The following is a 14,459-nucleotide window of genomic DNA, read 5'->3' on the forward strand; positions in this document are numbered from 1 at the left end:
TGATGACATATCCCTTCTCACTGTTCAGGGGTTCATTGAAAATGAACCCGAGTCCTATAAAGATGCTATGAGTAGCAAGGACTCTAAGCATTGGCCAACTGCAATGCATGATGAAATAGAATCATTGAGGAAGAATAAAACATGGACCCTAGTAAAAAGACCTAAGGGAAAGAGAGTTATAGATTTTAAGTGGATTTTCAAAATCCAAAGAGGTAAAAAGGATGACAATGACATTAGATACAAAGCAAAACTTGTGGCAAAGGGTTTTGCCCAAAAAGAGGGAATAGATTTCAATGAAATCTTTTCTCCAGTTGTAAAATTTACAACTGTTAGAGTAATACTTGCTCTAGCAGCTCAATTCAATTGGGAATTCGATCAATTAGATGTAAAATTGCGTTTTTAAATGGAGATCTTGAAGAAATCATTTTTATGGAACAACCAAAAGGTTTTGAAGTGAATAAAAATAATTAAAATCTTATGTTTTAAAAATACTTGAAAGATTTGCATGGTCTGATGCTAAAAGTGTAAGCTTGCCTTTAGCAAATCACATAAAATTATCTAATGATCAATGTCCCAAAATAGAAGATAAGTTGAAAAGAATGACTAGAGTGCCATATTCTAATACTCTGGGATTATGGGATCAGTTATGTATTTAATGATTTGTTCTAGGCCTGATTTGTCATTTTCAATAAGTGTATTAAGTAGATACATGTCAAATCCTGGTGAGGTTCATTGGGAAGCTATGAAATGGCTTCTAAGTTATATAAAAGGGACTTGTGACCTAGGAATTGAGTATAGAAAACAATCTGACGGTATTATCTTGAGGGGTTTCACAGATTCAGATATGGGATTATGGGATCAGTTATGTATTTAATGATTTGTTCTAGGCCTGATTTGTCATTTTCAATAAGTGTATTAAGTAGATACATGTCAAATCCTGGTGAGGTTCATTGGGAAGCTATGAAATGGCTTCTAAGATATATAAAAGGGACTTGTGACCTAGGAATTGAGTATAGAAAACAATCTGACGGTATTATCTTGAGGGGTTTCACAGATTCAGATTATGCAGGTGATAGGGATAACAGAAAATCAACTTCTGCTTATGTTTACACTTTATGTAATTCCTGTATAAGTTGGAAATCACAATTACAAAAGATTGTTGCCTTATCTTCAACTGAAGCAGAATTTATAACTGCTACAGATGTAATTAAAGAAGGAATTTGGCTAAAAGGACTTTTAAATGACTTTGACTTCATAAATGATGTTGTCTTACATTCTGATAGCCAATCTATTATATATTTGAGTAGAAATCCTATGCTGCATAATAGATCTAAACATGTTGATGTGAAATTCCATTTTATTAGAGATGTGATATCTCAAGGTGTTGTTAAACTTGAAAAGATTTCTACTCATTTTAACCCTGCTGATGTTGGAACTAAAATACTGCCTTTAAACAAGTTCTTGGACTGTTTAAAGCAGCTTAATAAAAATTGCGGCTAATTTGTGTATCAAGTACTTGAGCAAATGATGTCATGACCGTAGGAATCACTATAAATGATACTGGTATCATTGTACCAAGGTGGAGAATGTAGAGAAAAACTATTGTGGCACAATGATGATTGGGCTAAAATAATACTGATGGGCTTGTGGGCTGGATCATTTGTCACTTGAGCTGGGCTAACTGGGTTGACCGGATTGTGATAAAAACGTGTTTTGATTAAAACCCGTTTTTCTTAATAAGAACAGATGCACCAGATCTTGTCAAGTGTCACCTCTCTCACCGTTGATGATAGACCTTAGAGCTGCTTCTATATTGTGTTGGCTTCTAGGGTTTGGACGTGTGACTTTTCATTTTACTAGCCCCCCTTCTCTCTCGAACTCTCTGTTCTCTCTCAATTTGTTGGTTTTTCGTTTCCTTTTGCACTCAAACAAAAGCCCCATGTAGATTGATTGTTATTACAACCCATAGTAGATCTTGAGTGGTTTCATAGGGTTCGATCCTTGAGTGGATGTTCAATGTATATACTATGGGTTTTATATGCGAAATCTTGATGTGATTTTGCCTGAGTGCCATGAGCTGTGAACTGTAATGTTTGGGATTCCGGTTAATATAGTGATTCCTTCCGCTGGCGGAAGCTCAAAAGGGGATTAGGGACTCCGATTCCAAATCTCTTGCCTTAGGGCGAAAATATCATGTTCTTGCATTCTTCTTTTATGTTTCTTTCATCTTCAGTTTCTTATTTCATATTTTTGTGAAACAAAACAGCTGATTTTCTTGAACTTATCGTAACAACACGGCATCTGAATTCTCCTTGTCTATGCAACTTCTTAGAATCGGAGACTTGACTGTGATTTGGAATGCCAGACGAGGAAGCCCTGGTACAGTTATCCTATGGCACCCAAGATGATAAAGTTCCTGTAAGTTCAAATTAAGGTGAAAGACGATATAGAATTAAACAAAGTGCCATGTAAGCTGATAGAATTTAACAAAGTGCCAAGTTCAAAATGAGCTTCATGCAACACTACTGAAATAAATGGAGTCTCATGCACCAAGAAATCAGTATGGCACCAGAAGACAGGACAGAAGTTGTTTGAGACAAAATACTATTGTCATATTTATCCCACACTTTGGACAACATAGCACAACATTTCTGCGTTTGTGTGTGTGAGAGAGAGATTGGACCTTAACAAAGTTTTACAGCTTATTTAGCAGGAAGCTTTGGTACTGTGTGATGTCAAATTCAAGCCTTCTTGTGGGTATGTCGTAGTAGTTAAAAATGAAGTCATTTTGTCCGGCACTAAAAATAACCAAAGCATTAGCTGCTATTCTTTGAGCCTCCTTTTCACCAACAATTCTCTCAAGCCTCTGCATATAATCCTTAAATAATTCCAGCTGCTTCGACATCGGGATTACCTGAGAAATAGCTGTGGTCAGCTCGTCATATCCCGACCCTGCTGAATATAAGTGTAATTTGCAGACATATAACTCACTTTTTTACTTTCTTAAGTAAAACTATTAGTTACTTATTTTCAAAGTAATAGGTTTGGTAAATTATTAATTTCATCTATTGACCAGTAAGAAAAAGATAAAACTTGTCATTTCCTACATTAACCGATAAAAAATTAATTATTTGAAAGTTATTTATTTAATTATAAGTAAACTTTCAGGATTTGCCAAACATGAGTAGGAGAAAAGAAGGAAATGATGAATATTAGGCGTGAAGTTATTAAGGTAGTGTTAATTTGTAAAGGAGAAAATATTGTGGCTACTGTATGTGTTTGTAATGTCTTCTGTTGTACTTCTGATGTTACGAGGAACTTGAAATGTGTCTGCATAGAATGTTTTGACAAGATTTTATTGATGAGTAATGCCTGATCTAGATGGAAAGAGACTTTGCTTCGCTTAACTTCTAAGATATTTACACAACCAATTATCAAATTATAAGTTACATGTTTGGCTTAAGTATTCTGCAAGAAGAGGGTAGAGATATTATTATTTTTTGTCTATATGCTAGTTTTTGATGTTTCGATTATGTAGTTGAAATCGATATGTTAAAACTTTTGTGGTGTTTATGTGTTGTGATATCTTACAAGTGAAACTTTTAGTTAAATGTCAACTTCTTTTTATTCATTTGCTTTAGAGTGAAAAAAAGTAATAGTAATTTGGGTATATTATCTAAGCCCAGATTTGGTTTAGTTAAAAATTAGATTTTTAGTAAATTTTGATAAAAATCGATGAAATATATGATTAAAAAATTGATAAAACTTTTAGATCTTATGAAATGTGTAATTCAAAATGAGTCTAGAGAAAAAATGAGTTCGAGAAATGGGGGACCAAACATGGACTAAATAATTATAATTAACTTTGAATTAAATTTGACTATAATAAAATGACTCATGATCATATTCATCAAACTCAGTCCTAACTAATGATCAAATAAATTGTGTAAAATTTTTATTGTATAAGATTGTCCTTGGGTATTTCTATACAAGGCATTTTTCACTTGTTTACAGTATGGCAACAAACCTAATAAAGAAGTCGGAAGTAGTTCTTCGCCTTATTTTGTCTAGTAAGGAGTATCCAATGGAGCTAAAACACTTCGTTATCATCGAAATTCCTTTTGAAAGTTTAATGTACAATAATCCATGAAAGACTACACCTGGATATATAGGATCCATTTAGCATGGTTTTTACTTTTAGTTTATGTTGAGTTGATTTTCACCGCTACCACGTGCAAAACCGGGCTCAAAACATCGACACTAACATCGTTGAGACAACTCCAACACCACCTCTTGCCGCCACCCACTCCGGTTGCTACCAATTGGAGAAGGAGAAGTCCAATAATGTGCCCACAAAAGTTAACCACAAAGGTCACAGTGAGGTAGAGGGAGAGGCCAAGAGGGAGTCTCACAAAGAGAAAGGGGATTAGCACACTATTGAGGCCGAGAGAAAGAGAGGGATTATATGCCAAGTAAAATGTCCAAATAGGTAAGTTAGGTTAGGGTTAAGTGGTGGACCAAAAAACGAGGCTCGACTCAATTAAGTGGGCTTCAACAATAATAATATAGCCTTCCAAGGAATGGAGCGAGAACCGTGAGCAACACTGAAAAAATAGGTTGCTTCGAACGGTCCATAACTAAGTGGATTGTGTTGTCTCGATAATTGTGTCGATGTACTAATCAATCATTTGGCCGAAGCCGATTGATAATAAACAACCGAGGTCACATCATCGTCCGGGGAGGTCGTTTGACAACAAAATTGCCTAAAAGTTTATGTAGAAGAATTTTTGGAGGAAGCTACCTTAATTTTTGTTTAAAAACTATTTTTTAAAAGAACTTATTTTGTAAATTCTTATAGAGGACGTCACGTTGAACCAATTTTTTCTAAAATCTCTTCTAACTAAATAAAAATAGAAAATAAAACCTTTTGTAAAAACAACTTTTGAGTTTCAAAAGCTCATTTTTGATTTGTCAAAAGTCATGCCAAACGGATCCGTTGTTCGATATGGGTTATCATTTGTTCATGCGTCTGCCTTGTCGATCGTCATTGCACGACAGAGATAAAAAATAATTTTGTTTGCATATGAATTTGAAAACATTACATGGAAAATAATATATCACTTTTTGCATTTTGATTTTAAAAATATTAGATATTAAATTTCAGTATTTCGAAAAATTAACTATGAGAGAACAAAGTTTCTACCGCGAAATTAATGAACATTATGTAGTATCTTATTTTTTGAAGTTTCTAATTATTTTCTTGTCTCTTATTCGAATTTTCATATCAATTTGAACAGATCACACAATGGTCAGGCAACGTCTCAACACACAATTACAACAAATCACCTATTCTTTTGAAGAGAGGTTTTAAACTTTCCAAGATAAAGCAAGGTTTCCTTAATTAATTAATAATTAAAGGGAGAAAAACAAGATGTTACCATGTACTTATTTTTACCCATATGCTTGTAGTTGAAGTAAGAATGTCAACAAGTCAAGTCAAGCTGGCTTGTGAGCCAAAACTTGAGGTTCGGGCTTGGATCGAATAAAAAATGATTCGGACTTTTTTTACCAGAATCGAGCTGAGCAGCCTGAGCTTCTACTCGGCCAAAAAATCATGGCTTGACCCGAGCTCTCGGCTTGGACCTTATCAAGCCGAGCCGGCTTACATACTTTTGCTTAAATTAAAGATTACGATTATTTGTCGAACGCTTCCCATATATATATAAAAGCTATCTGTTGATAGGCAGCTGCTGAAACTTTTTTTTTTTTTTTTTTTAATGGTTGGCTCATCCTGGATCGAAAATGTCCCATGACAAGAGCTGACACCCTAAAATGGGGCTCGACTCGAACCTCAAGCCTTGTTCGCGACCCCAGTCGATGAACCAAATTGACATCCTTCAGTGCAAGTTCTCATATCCCGTTTTTCTACCGTTTTCGTTGAAATCTCCCCCTTTTTCTTTCTGTCTTCACCTATTTCTACTATTTTTTCTTGTTTTATTGTAGTTCTCTCTTCTACACATTGTATGTGTGTGTATATATAGAGAGTGCATTTGTAAGTTCGAGGTTTAATTCTCGTTAAAATCTAGATAAGAATTATAGATGGCAAGGCCGGAAGGTAAAATATTCACATTTATCATTCCATTTAATTAATTAATTTTAAAAATATTTTTATTTTTATAGGCTTTAAATTTAGTTATTTATAATAAAAATAAAAGATTCGTTGTGGAGATCGTGATTGTAGTTCTCTCTTCTACACATTGTATGTGTGTGTATATATAGAGAGTGCATTTGTAAGTTCGAGGTTTAATTCTCGTTAAAATCTAGATAAGAATTATAGATGGCAAGGCCGGAAGGTAAAATATTCACATTTATCATTCCATTTAATTAATTAATTTTAAAAATATTTTTATTTTTATAGGCTTTAAATTTAGTTATTTATAATAAAAATAAAAGATTCGTTGTGGAGATCGTGACCATGTTTAAAATATTAAGGGGGTGTTTGAGCCATATTATTTTGGTAATAATGCATTTTTGAATAGTGTATTGATAGGAAATATGTGGTTAAAAAATAAGGAAAATTTTTTTATTTGCATGTAATATGATTTTATTGAAGAATGTGTAGTTGAAATGATGTCAAATCACTGTTTAAGAATATATTTTTTTGAAATAATGTGGCTCAAACAGACCCTAAAAATGTAGTCAAAGTTAAATTTTTGGTCAACTAACGAAATTGTGGATGGAAACCGTCCAAAATAGGTTTTACCTGCAACGTTTGTAAAGGTTATGGATGACGGCTACAACAAATCAAAGATTTGAGAAAAGTCTATTAATGTTTCAAAAGTTTAGGGCTTCTGCTGCAATTTTTCCTATTATATATGTTACACATCATATTTATAGGCTTGGTTGAACCCCTAGTTTAAAAATATGAAAAAAAATTGGATTTACATGTAAAATTATTTTATTAGATAATGAGTAATTGAAAATGAGTTTTTGATAAAATGTGACTCAAACAAGGGCTATATTGAAATGTATATTTTGTTTTGATTTAAATTCTTATATTTGTATTTTACCGATTACGAATGACTTACGGGTTATACCTGTAATATCATCAATATTTGCTTGAATTGCTTGGGATGTGCGGACTGGTGCATGTGTCTGTATAAATTGTTCATTCAGGGTACAAAACCTTATTTCAATAACTGGAGTAACTACAATGACGTAGTATGCACTTTCCTGTCATCATTCTTCATTAGTCAACAATTATATCATGTTGCTATAAATTAGAGTTCATCGAAATATTAACGATAGTGGCCCATAGTATTTTCATCATGTAACGTGTCTTGCTGGTTCTCTCTCGAATTACTGCTCTTTCTTTTTGTATAGTTCAATGTTGAATTTCCTGAAATCTGATGAGTATCTGAAATGTGAATGCTGAATTATGGAATCCCAAGTTTTTGTTCATCGCTGGTGATTTTCAGCTGCATTCAAGAAAATTATCCGAGATTGATTGCCAACTTGACGCAGTTTTCCTAGCGGGAGCATTGCAGTTCTCTAATGTGTCAGAATCATGTTTTTGCTGTCAATATTATTATTATTTTTTTTAAACTTATTGCATTTTAAGTTAACTTTTTGGATCCTAAGTTCCGTTGGAAAATATTATTTTCACAAAGGGATGGAGAAGAAACAAGTAGCAAAAGACAAAAAAATGAATATGAAGATGACGATGAAAGCCCGAAACACATTATCGTTGTTCTCAAACGATATTTATCCCCTCTTGAATTGAATTTAGATGCTTGAAGGGATATTGGCAAACGGTTTGCAAAATTTATCAGGCATTGACAAGAATTTAACACTCAAGTATTAGTGAAATCCTCCAAAACTTGAGATTACAAAATGAGAATAAGAATATGAATATGAAGAAAAATGAATTTCAATGCTCTTGAAATAAGGAAAATAATCTCTAGTGTTGCTCTATGTTTTCAGTTGTTTCTTATATCTCTCCGTATTGATCAGTGAACACATATTTATAGGTTTCAACAACATTCCACGAAATGGTGCATAAACAAGATGAAAAGCCAACAAAATTCAATCAAAAAAGACCCTAGCGGCTATTTTTGTTTCCCTATGCAGTTGCATAAAGCAAGCCTATGCGACTGCGTAGGTTGTCCAAAAGCAGGGCCTTTAGGCCCTACAATGTACCATGCGACCGCACCCTTACAAGGCCTATGCGGTCATATAGGTCAAGGTTTTGACCATTAATTTTCATTTTCATTCCACACGCATTTTATTGATTCTTGAACAATCATGCAACAAGTTCATTTTGATCCTAGCTATCCTCATAATTATTCACAAAATGCTGTTGGAGTGTATGGGGGTGGCGAAGCAGCACCATGGTAATGGAAATGGTGGTGGTAGACCGGTAGTTAAAGCTATCGTGGTTCTGGCTATGGATATTGCGACATGGCGTGGAGCGTGCAGAGAGAAAGCTATAAGAGCCAAGAAAATGATTAGGTACTTCTGGAAATAAAATACTATTTAATGTTTAAGAAGTTCGCAATATGGACTTTGTTCTCTGGTAGTTAATTTTCAAAAGACTGAAAAATACTGCTGTTGGGTTTTTGATACCTAGTAAATCCCGGGCTATGATGTTAACGTAGGTTAATATTATTTCATAGGCATAGATCGATGAATGAAATAAGTCCAACAACCAAGTCCATGAACTACACCCGGCCCAATTGTATTCCTTATGGATGGCTTGAATCTTGGCCCGTTTACCCCTTTAATGGTCCAACTTAAAGCCTAACCCTAGAGTATATATATGAATATAACCCTAGCCTCTTTGATATGATGATTGTGTGATTTTGAGAGAAGAAACTAGTGAATCGGCTGCCCCCCTTTTGTGTGAGAAAAAGGTGTCCAGAAGTATCCAGAACGCTTGTATAACGTGTGCAATTGGTGGTTCTTTCATAGTATACCTTTGTGGTGTCTTCTCTTAGCCTTTGTGGCGATAAATCATCATTCCTTCTTATCCTACGTGGATAAGATTGTATAGCAACCAAGGTGAATCAATTGGTTGTGGTTTGGAGCCGTTCAGACTGGTTGTTGGTAGAGAAAGGTACGTTGGACTGAGCCTAAAAAACCACCGTTTGAAGATCCTTTTGAGAGAGCTTCCGCAACAACTGCAAAGATAAAAAATGCAAAACGTAATAGCCAGGGATATATAATGGATTTGAATATATGTGAAACAAATATATTATTAAATATGAAACAAGTATGCGGACGTAAATATTTTGAGTTAAGAGATACAATCAAACTTGTAAAAGAGTCGTGAAGAATTTTACACCCGAAAATTTACATTCGAAAAAAGTCAAACCCCAATGTAATCATACTCTATATAAATTTACATGGGGTATGACTTTTTTCGAATGTAAAATTTCGAAAATGTTTTATGTAAAAAAAATGACGAATTAGACGTCTCTTTTTAAGATGCATGTTTGACATACCTTTAACTATTTTTTATGTTTATTTGGATCATTAGATATGTCTATGATGTAGTTATCGAAACGAGTTCCAAGATGACTTAGGCAATTTATGGATTTGGTTAGCGTACGATCGTCGGAGAATTTTTAAAGTTAGGATGTTATCAAAATTATCGAAATACTAGCTATTTTGACAAGTTTTAACATTTGTTACGATTGGCCATTTTGTGAACTGTTAACAACATGAAAAACTAGGATGTAAACACTTCAAAATGGTATTAAGAATTCAATATTTTGACTTCATTTAACATAATGACTCAAAAATTGAGACAAAAACATATAATTAATGATGGTAAAAAAATGCACAAAAGTTGAGTGGTTAAGTGACCGCATGTCACCCCTTGCGTCGGTCGGTATGGCATTGTTCTAAGAATAATGTTATTTAGTTCCAATAAAATTATAATCGCAGTCTATGTGGCACTAATGTGGCATCAAATGATTTATTAAATAAATGTGAAATTAAATGACTTATTTCATCTAATTTATTATTTCATGACACATTGACATCACATAGACTAAGGTTATAATTTCAGTGGAGTTAAATAGAACTACTCTTATTTTAAGTTGTCTCTGAATTATTCAACTTGAGCAGCGTCACCTCAGCCCCTCTGAAAATAGGAAAGTAGGGGTGCACCAAGTCTATTTTCAGAGGAGCTGAGGTGGCCTGTTCAAGTAGTACAACCGTTTTATTATAATCAAATTTAATTCAGAGCTACTTATTTAGATAATAAGACATCTTCCCTATTCAAATGATAACTCTTTTCACTTCAAACTAAAAAAGAGTTACCTAATTATAAGCTAAAGCAAACATATACAAAGAGAAGTTACTAAACTAAAAGTTTCACTAGTAAGATATCGGAACACAAAATCACCACAAAAAATCAAAATGTGCAGAATACTCTCTACACTCTTCTTGCAGAATACTTGAACCAAATGTGACCGATAATTTCGTGAGTGGTTGTATAGATATCTTAGAATTTAAGTGAAGAAAGGCAATTTCCATCAAGATAGGGCACTACTTGCCAACAAAATCTTGTCATAACATTCTGTGCAGACACATTTCAAGTTCCTAGTAATTTCAGAAGTACAACGAAAGACATTACAAACATACCAAACCTTTACACATTAACACATGGTAACTTCACACCTTATATTCATCATTATTTCTTTTCTCCTACTCACCATAAGTAATTAAGTAACTTTCAAAATAAATAATTTTCTCATCTAGGAAATGACAAGTTTACCTTTTCATATCGAGTAACGTTATTTAACACCACTAATGTCTAATACCAGTCTAAGTAACAACACTAAGTGCATTAAATTACTTGTTCAAATAAATACAAAGAATTATGACACATTTAATCAAATTTATGAGATAATGACACCTAGACTGGTGTTCAACACAATGGTGTCAGATAGTATTATTCTTTCGTATTAATTAAGGTGTTACCTATATTTGATAGTAAAGTCAAAGTTTCTATCAAAATAAGTAATAGTTTTGTTTGAAAAAGTGAAATGACAACACTAAGTGCATTAAATTACTTGTTCAAATAAATACAAAGAATTATGACACATTTAATCAAATTTATGAGATAATGACACCTAGACTGGTGTTCAACACAATGGTGTCAGATAGTATTATTCTTTCGCATTAATTAAGGTGTTACCTATATTTGATAGTAAAGTCAAAGTTTCTATCAAAATAAGTAATAGTTTTGTTTGAAAAAGTGAAATACACGTGTGCAATTTATGTGTATATATGTGTGTAAGTGTGTTTTCAGATTTTTGCCATAAAATACTATAATTTCTAAACAAAAAGGGTTGGTTATACATCAATGGCTTCTACTGCCCTCTTCTTTATGTTGGCAGTGCAAATTGGCTGCATCATCACCAACACAGGCAATGGTGAAAGCATGCCAAAATTCCCAGCCATTCTTATATTTGGTGATTCGACCCTTGATACAGGGAATAATAACTACATACTCACACCATTCCAAGGCAATCATCTACCGTATGGCATCGATTTTCCAGGCCACATTCCTACCGGGCGGTTTTCAAATGGAAAACTCGTACCTGATATCTTGGCATCCATGTTAGGCATCAAGGAAACTGTTCCTCCATTCCTGCAGCCAAACATATCAGATGCTGAGCTAATTACTGGAGTCAGCTTTGCTTCAGCAGGGTCGGGATATGACGAGCTTACAACAGCTATTTCTCATGTAATCCCGATGTCGAAGCAGGTGGAATTATTTAAGGATTATATGCAGAGGCTTAAGAGATTTGTTGGTGAAGAGGAGGCTCGAAGAATAGCTGCTAGTGCTTTGGTTATTGTTAGTGCCGGACCAAATGACTTCATTTTTAACTACTACGACATACCCACAAGAGGGCTTGAATTCGACATCACACAGTACCAAAGCTTCCTGCTAAATAAGCTGCAAATTTTTATTAAGGTCCAATCTCTCTCTCTCTCTCTCACACACACACACAGAGTTGTCCAAAGTCAGTGATAAAGATGTTTTGATTATAGTCTATAGTATTTTGTCTCAAACTACTGCTGCCCTGTCTTCTGGTGCCATGCTCGAGGTTTCATGGTGCATGTGATTCGGTTTCTTTCAGCAGTGTTGCATGTCAACGGTGAATGTATAGTTAAAAAGCAGGAAAAAATTGTGGTTTTAAGGAATCTGTAGTTAAAAATAGAGTATGACTAACTTACAAACAATTATAAACTTTGCTAAACATACTCTTAGTCTCAACAACATCAGATCCTCGGCTTGCTGCCTGGCCCAAGGCGGCTCCTCTTCCCCTCACTTTCCTTTACCTGATATGAACCTTGAGCCATCAAAGCCTTCACTTGAGAGCTAGGTATTATTTTATTAAACCGCCTCTCCACTTAGGTCTACAGCAGGCCATTTCTTTTGCAAGACTTGAAAAAGTCTAAATTTTGTATTATACTAAATGTAGGGCCATTTAACTCAATGTCTACAGTTAACTAATTGACAAGTACCAAGAATAGTCGAACGTACACTCTATCGTTTTCAAAGTTTTTTATATGTCTAATTGTTTATGATCCTTTCTAAACCGTAAAAAGTTTTAATAACAAAATCCATTGCATCACGGCACTTTGTTAAATTCTACCTTAATTTGAACTTGCAGGAACTGTATGATCTTGGGTGCCGTAGGATAATTGTATCAGGGCTTCCTCCAATAGGTTGTCTGCCAATCCAAATCACAGCCAAGTCTCCAATTCTGAGAAATTGCATCGACAAGGAGAATTCAGATGCCTTGTCTTACAACAACAGGCTAGAAAAGTTGCTTCCACAAATACAGCGAGAACTTCTAAGGAGCAAAATCCTCTATGCAGACATATACGCTATTCTTACGGATATGATTGATAACCCAAAAAAATATGGTAAACCTTCAAGATCTGCTAATCTCTGTTCATCCAATACATCGTATAAGGACACTGATTTTTTCTTCCTTTCAATTTGGATGCTTTTTGAAAAGCTGCTTTGGCAGATTATTCTCATAGTATCACCATTCTTTGAGGGGAGCTCCGCTCCTCTTGATTTAACATGAGGCACAAGCAGGTGGCCCGGAAGAGGAGAAAATCTTCCTTGGGTCGGTTGCACCACGTGGACGGTGTGACCGCCCAATGCTGAGGTGCCACCTCGATGGGTGGCCCACACACCTTGGGGGTGTGTGGTGGGCCACATAACAAGGTGGCACACCATGATAGGGCTGTCGCACCGTGGAAGATTTTCTCCTGGAAGAGAGGGTCATTCTTCAAGTGACTTTACCACGAGGGCCTATTTTTGGGATAACACTTTCATTTCTAAAGCTTTCATGTCAAGTTGTTGATAATGTTTAAGCACTTCAAATGTTGAGATGCTCAAATGTTTCTTGTGTAGTACAGATTTTGTGGAAGTCAGAAGAGGGTGCTGTGGAACTGGACTACTGGAAGCTGGTCCTCTCTGTACTCACTCAACTCCAGTTTGTAGAAACCACGCCAAGTACTTATTCTGGGATAGCATTCATCCTGGTGAATCAACCTATCTGTTCCTTTCTCAGATTCTGGTGAAGCAACTTCTTCCTAAGTTATCACAGTTGGCAGCCCGTGATCTCTTGGCATAGATCATTTTTATTGGAGCCGCCGAGATTAGGAACAATTCATACCAAAGCGATATGTCCTAGTTTTAAGCATATTGATTTTCTTAGTCTTAGGATAGAAATCTTTTTCTTCTGCCCGAGTTGGAGCAAAAGCATGAGATTTCCAGGGTGATGATAAGTTAGCAGAGAAATTTTAAGCACCTATAATTACTAAAGTGTTTGAGAGGCAGCTTAGATATACTTGATTCTGCTACGGAGAATCCTACCAGATTAATCCATATGTTCTCTATTTCTATCCACTTTCAGTCTTATTTGAATCTTCATATCAAGCAACGTTTCAACCCACAGTAATAACAAATCAATCCGTTCTTTTGAAGAGAGATTTATAATCTTTCCACGATAAGCAAGGCTTCCTTAATAAATTAAATAAATAAAGGGAAAAAAAAAACGTTGTCATGTACTTATTTTTTCCATATACTTGTAGTGCAAGTTCTCATCGCCTGGTTTTCAAACTTTTTCTTGGAAACTCCCCGTTTGTCTTTCCATATTTGCCTGTTTTTACTAATTCTTGTTTTATTATAATTTTTTTTTTTTATAATTACATTTCCTTTTTTATATGGTAATTTAGAATTTCAAAATATTAATCTATAATTGGCTCATGTTTATAAATGGTTTATTATAAATAGTCAAATTATTTTTTATCTACACATTTCAAGGAACCTACAAATATTACACATATTTATCCATCACTATTTTCCATCTATTTTCGTTATTTAAACTATTTATAAACTATTTTCAATATGCTCTAAGTAG

General features: G+C 34.5%; 1 protein-coding gene and 1 pseudogene across 1 annotated transcript; one reads left to right on the forward strand and one right to left on the reverse strand.

The window, feature by feature from the left end:
* Positions 1–2,281: 2,281 nt before the first annotated feature.
* Positions 2,282–14,459, reverse strand: part of LOC111371826 — a 21,505-nt pseudogene continuing 9,327 nt past the window's right edge.
* Positions 11,348–13,969, forward strand: LOC111371254 (GDSL esterase/lipase At2g30220-like). Its single transcript, XM_022993141.1, has 3 exons — positions 11,348–11,989; positions 12,693–12,948; positions 13,453–13,969. The coding sequence occupies exons 1-3, from the start codon at positions 11,375–11,377 to the stop codon at positions 13,668–13,670; spliced, it is 1,089 nt and encodes a 362-aa protein (XP_022848909.1). The 5' UTR covers positions 11,348–11,374; the 3' UTR covers positions 13,671–13,969.

The sequence above is a fragment of the Olea europaea genome, chromosome 22, assembly GCF_002742605.1.
Source record: "Olea europaea var. sylvestris chromosome 22, O_europaea_v1, whole genome shotgun sequence".
Lineage (NCBI taxonomy): Eukaryota > Viridiplantae > Streptophyta > Magnoliopsida > Lamiales > Oleaceae > Olea > Olea europaea.